Source organism: Haemorhous mexicanus, chromosome 2 (genome assembly GCF_027477595.1).
Source record: "Haemorhous mexicanus isolate bHaeMex1 chromosome 2, bHaeMex1.pri, whole genome shotgun sequence".
Taxonomy (NCBI): Eukaryota; Metazoa; Chordata; class Aves; order Passeriformes; family Fringillidae; genus Haemorhous; species Haemorhous mexicanus.
In genome coordinates, this window is record NC_082342.1 from 42,266,265 (window position 1) to 42,275,696 (window position 9,432).

General features: G+C 45.9%; 1 protein-coding gene across 3 annotated transcripts in view; it reads left to right on the forward strand.

Annotated features, from left to right (window-relative positions):
* The window catches only part of AMOTL1 (angiomotin like 1), a 74,161-nt gene extending 68,463 nt beyond the window's left edge, over positions 1–5,698 (forward strand). For all 3 annotated transcript variants that reach the window (XM_059838574.1, XM_059838575.1, XM_059838576.1), the window contains 3 exons: positions 665–891; positions 1,559–1,828; positions 2,763–5,698. In XM_059838574.1, the coding sequence (XP_059694557.1) occupies positions 665–891; positions 1,559–1,828; positions 2,763–2,866 (601 nt within the window). In that variant the 3' untranslated portion in view covers positions 2,867–5,698. The remainder of the gene's footprint in view (positions 1–664; positions 892–1,558; positions 1,829–2,762) is intronic.
* The last annotated feature ends 3,734 nt before the right edge of the window (positions 5,699–9,432 follow it).

Sequence of the window (9,432 nt, forward strand, 5' to 3'; positions counted from 1 at the left end):
AAAATATAGTTTTATAGTTGTTTAGTATGGCTTGGTGTTAATCATTTCTGGAGAGGAGTTCAGATAATCCAATTTTTTTAGTGATTTGAGAGTCTTCGGGGTCTGTATGAGAGAAGTAGTGAGCTTTGCTCAGTTCTGAACACCATGTGCTGATTGTTTTTGCAGCAGTGAGGAAAAAGGAAGAGCCCAGACCACCTCTTAGAGAAACCAAAAGGAACTCCCTTCAGCAGGTCTTTACTCCAGCTGACAACAGACCTGAATCTTGGGGTTAACTCAGTCTGCCAAAGCATAGTTTCTAGATTTGGTCCCAATATGTTACAGGGGTGAAAATTGCCTATGTGTTTGTATTGTAAAGGTAGCAATGTGCAGCCTGGTCAGGATACTGCCGACTGCTCCTGCTGGGTTAGTAAAACCATAGCATAGATGGATTCAGTTAACCCTGCAGAAAAGTTTTGGCTTAATAGCTAGAAATGCTGTCTGTTTTGAAGTGCATGGCTATCCTTGGACAAACTGCCAGGAGCTGTCATGCCCAAGTATCCAAAAGCAGAGAGGACAGAGCAGCAGGGCATCTGCCTGGGGACCTCCCTGCTGCCTCCAGGTGTGGAGACCTGCCCATATGAATGTTTATTCCATTCCTGTAAGCAGAGCATTCATATTTTGGCAGAATAAAGAATCTCCACGCCAAGATAATTGAGAAGGATGCCATGATCAAGGTCCTTCAGCAGCGGTCGCGGAAGGACCCTGGCAAAGCTGACAGTGCCAGCCTGCGACCGGCTCGCTCCGTGCCCTCCATCGCCGCTGCTGCAGGCGCGCACTCGCGCCAGACCTCGCTCACCAGCAACCAGATAGCTGAGGAGAGGAAGGAAGAAAAGCTCTGGAAGGGAAGCATAGGTGAGTTCTGCTTTTTGGTTCATCCATCACTTCATGCTAATCTTTCTGCTTGAGCTTAGCAAAAGTGCCTTGGTGCACATTGCCCTGACAGATCATTTCCAGAGCACTTGCCATGGGCAGAATGTGTGTCCTTGTGCTTAAGTCACAAAAATCAGTCATTCTTTAATCATATTAAATCATTCTGCACTGATTATAGAAAGTCGTAGTAGAGGGAAGATCTCCTAGATAAAAGCACATAATGTTTGCAACTTTATGGGAGTAAATAACAAATTTGGACTAGAAATAAGGCCTGAATAAAGTTAATCAAGAGGGTGAGGATCCCTTTGGATAGGACAGCCTGATGTGATGTGGCAGATAAATGGGAAAATCAGTGCAGGACTGCCTGTTGTTTGGGGCCACATAGGATGGGGGTGTGGAGGTGTGCAAGGCCGTGTCAGGAGTAAGTGCCACTGGGATGGGTGTGCAGGAGGGGAGGCAGGGAAGGGAAGCTGTTTTCAAAAAGCTGTTTTGTAGGAAAGTACCATGTGGATGCCAGAAAAAGCAGCATCAAGGGGAAAAGCTAAGCCAAACTAAACGACTGGAGCCCAGCATCTTGTAGCTCCAGGGTGGGATGTGGGACAGCACGTGCATTTGAGCCAGCATGTTACTGACCTCTGTGTGCTTTCAGGGCTGCTCTTGGGAAAGGAGCACCATGACCACCCATCAGGCCCCTCTCTGCCTCCACCTCTGCCCTCCTTGTCTTGCATGTCCGTCCCAGTGCCGGCAGCCTCCCACGCCAAGACAGGCAGCAAAGACAGCAGCACCCAGACGGACAAAACCGCGGAGCTTTTCTGGCCCGCCACTGCCTCCTTCCCCGGCCGGGGACGCCTGGGTACCACCCCGTCACACAGCCCAGCCCCACGGCCCCTGGGGACACGAGTGGCCAGCGAGAAACTGGGTGAGCTCTGCCAGATCCCTGTCCGTGCAACGTGTCAGCACCCCCAGGGCTATCAGCAATCCCTAGAGACACATCAGTATTAACGGGGGCAAGGTGTGGGTATGTGATGCTGCCACAGTTTGTAAGGTATGGTGGAGGTTTCTTCAAGGAAACTAAAATTGTAGAGAGAGAACTTTTTAAGGCTGCCCAGAGTGGCTTTGCAGGGCTTTGTGCTCAGCAGCTTCTGTAAAGCTCCGTTCGTCTGTGGCAGGCAGAATTTGCAATTATTTATGCTGCTAGATATAAAACTGTAGAATTTCACACCTTGAAAACACTCCACACCTGCTCACAAACTCTTCTCTTTTTTTTTTTCCACTGAAACCATGGTTGGTTAAAACACCATTTTCTCATTAATTTTTAAAGAAAAGCTGGGGGGAATAGGAAGGAGAAAGTGGAGATCTTTTTTTTTAGGTGGGTTGAAGAAGTACAATTTTAGTTATTTTTGAAAGGTGGAAACTGCTGGTTTGCAGCCCTAGCAAAGGAGACATTTATTTTATGCACGTAATTTTGAAAGAGCCTGTTTTTTACACATTCATCTCCTCTCAAAAGCAAGTTTTCCCTCTGCAAACATGCTGTGTATCATTAAAAGGGCTGACTATCACAGAACTAGATGATCTTTAGCATCCCTTCCAACCCAGACCATTCTATGGTTTTACCTAAAGAGGTTCTTTCGTGTGTATCTCTTAAATACCATCTCAGGGTCTGTGCACAGTGACACACCTGCTGTCATTGTGCAGGGAATTCAGCATCACACATTCTTAGTGTCCTGAACAAATATGGCTTTCAGTATGTAGGGTGTACAGGTAATACATGCCCCACCTTCAAGGAATGGGTTGATATTTGCTTTGAACAACTTGAATTTGGATTGAAGACCAACTTTCCCTTTCCATTGCAGAGAACTCCAGCCATGGGAAGCTGCCTGACAGCAAAGGCAGAGTGAGCAGCCTGCTCCACAAGCCTGAGTTTCCAGATACAGACATGATGGAAGTCCTCATCTGAGCAGAGGACAGCATCTCTGGGTTTTTGTGGGTGTTCTGCCAGGCCCAAGATGGTCCTCGGTGTGCCAACCTTGAAAACTAACCCTGAGAGTCTGAAAAAAGACAAAGTTTATTCCCAAACTGAAGCTAGAGTCTGACAAGTTGAGACTTTTTCACCAGGCGAGAAGTCAAGAGCACTGAAGAGGAGTGATGAAATGAACGTCTGACATTTTCTGAACAGAAAGGATTGTTGAAAATGGAAAGTGGTGTGAGAAGGGGAGTGTTGAGGAAAAAGAAAACTGTGTTTTCTGGCATAAAGAGAAAGTAGTGAAGTTACAGACTGGTTGCACGCTGCTGCTCTGTTTTCCTGCCTCTGCAACCAGGACAGGGAGTGAAATCCTGTCTCTTCGGAGGCCAGAGAAAGTTTCTGAATAATCCAGGAAAAACTGCATCTTCCTCAGTATCAATGCATTTCTCAGAGGTTTCAGTCTCAAAAATTTCACTTCTTGATTTTTGTGAATAATTGGTCTGTAGTTGTACACAGCAGGTTCTTTTAAGTATTTGTTTGAAGTGGCATTGGTGTGGCTTTCCTGGGCAGGCAGGTCAGGTGCCTCTTTCCTGGCTGGACAAGTATTTCTCTTGGAGCTGAATTTACAGTACAAATATTCATGTCTTGCAACCTCAGAGCTTGCTGAGACTTCTTTTTTTGATAGGAGCAGTTGTTAGCTGAAATTCTGGTAGATGAATGTAGAAGGGGGAGGGGTACCCTGCTGAAGCAAACCCTGTTGTAACCATAGGAAAGTTTCAGGAGAGAAAGTTGGGGGAGGATCCCAGCAGCTCCCTAAAGAGCTGTGAGTTATAGAGTTCCCTCAGAGGGGAGCTGCATGGGTTTGTTTTTAGAGGAGTTAAGCTGGGTTGCCATGTGAGATCAGAAGATACCTCTTTCTGGGCACTAGTTCATCATATTTGAAGAATCAGTGTATTTGTGGTAAGAACAAGATTTTTCCTTAATTTCAATTCTTACAGCCAAATCTTAGCTTCTTTGAGCACCAAATCTGCTGTTCAAGCTGATGTTGGACTAGACATTAAGGAGTGCAGGAGCAGGTGGAAAAGGGTTTAACTGCAAAGCAGTACGTGAGCATCATGTGTTTTATGTGCTGAGCTGTGGTTTCTTTTCACCTTATTTTACCCAGGGTGGAACATTTCTTATTTTCAGCTTTGTCCCTGAATTCAGTAGGAGGCAGCCAGCTCACCCACTGTGTTACTCGTGGCTTCGTGCACTGCACATGCCAATGGGGAAATTTTCCTCTGCGAGGCTTTTCTGCATTGGCTTTGCAGTTCCTGAGCCTTGTGGTGCACTTTAAGGAGAGCTTGGCTTTGGGAAAAGGAGCAATGGGATCTAATGTGAAGCTGCCCAGAGTGGAAAAGTGATGGGTGCTAGAAGTAATCGTGCACTCAGGGCTGGCTCAAGGTCACCTCTTCCGTAGGTGACACATCAGAGCCCTTGACTGTTGAGGACACCAGGCATTTTAAGCTCTGCTTTTGCCAAAAACTGTAGCCCTTATGAACTGAAAGCCTTCACAGGCCAGAGCCTTGTGCTCAGTACTGCCTGGCTGATACCTTTTGTTTTTAAAAAGAACAAAATTGCTGTGTTAAAGCTATGCACTTAGTTTTGCGTGTACCTAGAATTAGACGTACGTTGTCACCCTCTTTCTGAGTTTCGCACTTGTTAAACAAAGTAGTGCTAGGTAGGTTGTGCAGGAAGCAAACTGTGTGTTTCAAGTATTAGCAGCTTTGCATTGTGAAACCAAAGGTGTAAAACCCTTGGAAGATATTATACAGCTTAATATATGCCTTGTAAGATAATTTTTTTTCTTCTAAAGTTAATTTAAACGTTGTAATTGTTTGCATAAAAGCCGGGACCGCGTGTGACATCACCACTGACCCACTTTTGTGGCCCTTCCTCAAGCATCTGTGGTAGGAATGGGGTGGGAGAAAGACAAATCAAGGGAATGCAAGTAAAATATTGGTGAATTTTTAATTGCATCACTTTTTGTCCAAGAAATAAGGATACCCAGGTGCTTGGAAGTCCCTAAGCATTTTGTTACCAGCTGTAATATTTCTTTTGCTGAAACTCTTCAGTAAATTGTGTGCAGGCAGACAGTGAGGCATCCAGGAGAAACAGTGCTGGATCAGCACGGACCAGCTCTCAGTTATGTTTGGTAGTGGTTCAGCTCGATTTCTCCAAGTCAGCTAGAGTACAGCACTCCTCCTTGGGCAGACCACAGTCTCCCAGTTTCTGCTATCCAAAGCTGGTTTTACACATGATGCTGCCCCAGATATAGGACACTGTTAGAGACAGTGTGTATGCAGCAGCTCAAATAAACCAAATTCTCACCAATTCTGTTGAACTCAAGAGATGTTAGTTTTCCTGGAGGGAAGGTCTGGAGGAGTGGTGTGTCTCCCTCCAGCCCAAGCACTAGCAGGACTTGGATGGAGTACTACTGCCATATGTCAGCCCCGCTGAGCAGAGCGGCCCAGCTCTATTTGTGCTGGCTTTCCCAGCTCTTTGAACTGTTTTGTGTTTTTGGGAAACTGTGCTGTAGCCATTCCAGGTGATGTCAGTGGTAACTAGTTGTAAAATACTGTCATTTTTTATTGTTGTTGGTTGTATAGAGAAGTTTTGTGTACAGTGTTTTACAGCTGGAGGGTTATTTGTACATAGGGGGGGAAATGAAGGATGTTATGTGTCACCCCCAGCAAATGTTGATATTGTTGGTCAGCCAAAGATTTCTTATTCTTTGCTGTTTAAATTTGTGCCTTACTATTGTAGATAATAAATGTATAAACATGTTTATTTTCTCACTTTTCCAGTGTGAATACATTCAGTCCCCCGAAGAAAGAACTTAAAATAAATTCTTGAGGCTTTGCAAACAATGTGCTAAGACTAAGAGGGGATACCTCAGGGACTTTAAAGGTTGCATCTTCTCAATTTTTCACCGGTGTTAATGAAAGGCCCCACAGCAGGTGACACCACTAGGGGTACGTGGGCATGAAATCTGTGTGTCTCCAAGGCAGAGGATCAAACTGTGAGCTTGCCCAAGCAAGAAGAGCATGATTTTAGAGATGATCAAGAAAAGATACAATTTTAGTGAGACTGTCTTCACTGGAAGGAAATGAGAGGGGAAACTTAATGAGATACTTTGGTGAAGAAATGAATATTTTTTAGCCCTATGTTCCTGCTAAGCATAGAACTCCCGCTGATTTTTATTTTTTTTAAATTTTTTCTTGAGGGTCTGGGGCTTCTTTATTTGACAGATGTTGGATCAGTTTGAGTGAGGTACCTAAATATCTTTTATATCTAGATGTTCTTGAATTATATACTGTGCTCAGTAAAGAATAAAGATCAGATCCCATTGCATACTGTAGTGCTGGCAAGGGGAATGCTCCAGCCTGGTGGAAATATTGTTCCTATGTTTGTTTATGCAACTGAAATAAATGGGGGGAAGGGAGCAAAAGTGAGCCAAGTGTCTGGCTCTGAGTTAGGGAGGTTTGCTCAGCAGGCTCTCACATGCTCTTGAAAGTGTCTGTTAAAAAATTCCTGAATCAGGTCCCAGGGAGCTGCAGGCATGAAAGGCATGAATGCCACTAAGGGCCTCTCTCTCCTATGAGTTCTCTGCCTGTCCCAACCTTCTCTCCCCAGATCCTTGCACAATTGAAAAGAAACGACCTGTCCTGAGCAGGAGTGTGTCAGCAAAGATCCAGGGGGGTTGCAGAAGCTTGAGGAGAAGTTTGCTGACCCAGATCCCAGCACCCTGTGTTCCTCATGCGAGCACAGGTCGGCCTGACCCATCTGATCACTCCATCTTCAAGATATGGCAGCTGGCAGTATTTTTTGTGCCAAGAACAAAGTTTGGTGATTGCTGAGATTGTGGCTTTTTGACTTCCTTCAAGTCAAGATCTGACAGTAAAATTTGGCATGTATCTTGTTTTTCAAGGCCATGGAAGAAAAGGAAACTAACAGAGGCCAAACCAATATTAGGATGGGAAAAGCCTCATAGCCAGCTGTGTTCAGGTATAACAGGGCAGGGGCTTATTCTACTTTTGGGTTTTGTCTTCACCAGAGATGCTCTGGCCAAAACCAGAATGTCACTGTAACACTGTCTGCAGGTTAAATATATTTTGCATTTTAATGTCAGGAATAAACATGCAAAGAAGCAAACTTCCAGAGTCAGTTTGTTTAAACATTAAAGTCCATTATTCCAAAGGTAAGTAACAGACATGCATTGTGTAAAAAAAGAGCTCAGAAGAGCTAAAAATATTAGCAAGATTGCCATTTAGAAGCATTCAGAAATCTAGTCCAATCCAAAATGACAAGACCTTTTCAGGATTCACTTGGATTCGGTGCGCCGTACAGCTGTGTCATCTCTTCTGTGCTGGTTTGTTACCATTTTCAGGGCTTTTCTCCTCCCATAAACATAAAAACAGCAGTGAGGTGCATTCTTGGGGAAAAGCTGTGATTTCAGACACCTTTAAATACCTTCTGGGTCTGGACTTAAAGTACATTGCAGTGAAACATGAAAAGTTCAGATCTCACTCCCTGGCAGGAAGGATGCTTCCAGGATCCTGCTTATCATCAGGATCCCCAGTCTGGAGTCTGGATGCAGTCCAACAGACCGGGCTGGTCTTGAGCGTGTTCCTTGACCACTCTGGGTCAGGTAGGTCAGCCTGAAGGTAGTAACCCCCCTCTCTGCAAACCAAAGCAAGTGGGGAAAACAGGGCACAGTGTCCACAGCGCAGTCTCACCTGAGAGAGGGGTAAAAACACAAGCAGCTGCCATCGTGCCGCTGTGATTAATGTTCATCCAGACCTTAAGCTGCGGCTTCGAAGCCTTGTAAAACCAAACACGAGTGCCCAGCATTCCTGAGCTATAAAAGGCCCAGGAATTCATTGACTCGAGGTATGAAGACCACAAGCTATTTTCTTTCATACCGACCACTTCAGCTTTAGATGAACAAAATATCAGTGTGCATATTTTCCAGAGTAACCCTGCATGGCCCTGCTGCAGTCCAGAACTCAGTCCTGTGCCAGTGCCCTCCAGTCTGACACAAAGCAGGGCAGCAAGTAAGAGATGAGCCCCAGGTCTGTGTTGGCCCCCATCCTGTGAGAGGCTGAAGAGCTGCAGCAAAGTTTAGTGCTGAAAGGGAACTTTTTCCCCCTGGTACCACATGATGAGGCAGCTATGGAGCTTTTGGCAAGCTAAACGTTGGAGGATGGCAGTGCTACCAGACCTTTCAGGAAGTCATACTCACACCTGACCTGACCATTGTGATGGCTTCTCCAGCTGCTTGGTGGACTCTTTGACTCCTCATTCATGGCTCCCCTGGTGCCTGTATGCCCTGTGTCTGTCCCCTGCAGAAGCAGGGTGGACAGCCAGTGGCCCTCCAGGCATGTGAAGCTTTCTCCAGGACAGCTGGGCTCAGAATGATAAAAGGGGACTGTGATGGCAAATGACATCCCTCTGCAGGTCCCTGGTTTGGGCCTTGATCAGCCCAGGTAGGAAAAATCCAAATCCTGCTGGGAGGAAGCTCCAGGAGGAAGAAAGGTGTTGTAAGGTGTGAGGAGATGGAGGTCCTCTTGCTTGGCCAGTTACTTGGAGCATTTTTAAGATGACCCTTTCTGGTAGGCTTGCAATTAAAACTGCAATGCAATTTGGTGTGCAAAAAAATTGCTGCTTGGTGTAAATCCTATCTGAATTCATAGAAGGAACCTTTAAGACCACACGTAGTTCCAACACCCCTGCCCTGGGCAGTGACACCTTCTGTGAGACCAAGTTGCTCAAAGCCCCATCCCACCTGGCCTTGAAGATTTCCAGGAACAGGGCATCAACAACTTCTCTGGGCAGCCGGTGCCACTATCTCACCACCCTCATGGTGCAGCATTTCCTCCTTATGTCCAATCTAAACTTTTCTTCTTTAAAGCCATTACCCCTTGTCCCATCACTACATGCCCTTGTAAAAACTCCCTCTCTGGCTTTCTTGTAGCATCCCTCTTGCAGCTCTGGCTTTCGTCCTCTCAGTGCACATCCAACCCTGTTCTGCTGCACCCTCTCACCCCGCTGCCTCCAACATCTTTGTCCAGCTCAACCCTGCCAGAAGCAGGCAGTGAAAGCCCAGGCAGTCAGGTTCTCCTGTGCCACCAGTTTTACTGCTCAGTTTTAATACTGAACAGCTTAAGAGGTAGGAGCTAGCCTCATCTAGGTGCTTGTACAGTGCCTTGCACACTGGGGCCATGTGTGGTAGCCCCAAATCATACTCTCAAGCTGTAAATAGGGATATTTGTTGACAATTATTATTATGCCAGCTCTGTGCACCTCTGCTTTTAGAATGAAATCATTGTACACATTCCTCAAGCCTAAATCTGGTGCACAGGTCAGAGCCCTTTCAGTTAAGGTGTTAAATAATCCTCACCACAGGGCTTTTTTTAGATGGCTGAGCCTTTCTTTTCAGATGCCATGAGTGCCTTATCGTGTTACCCAGATGGCTGTGTGTGCTGGCTCTCCTGCCTGCAGGGCTCTGAAGCCTCACC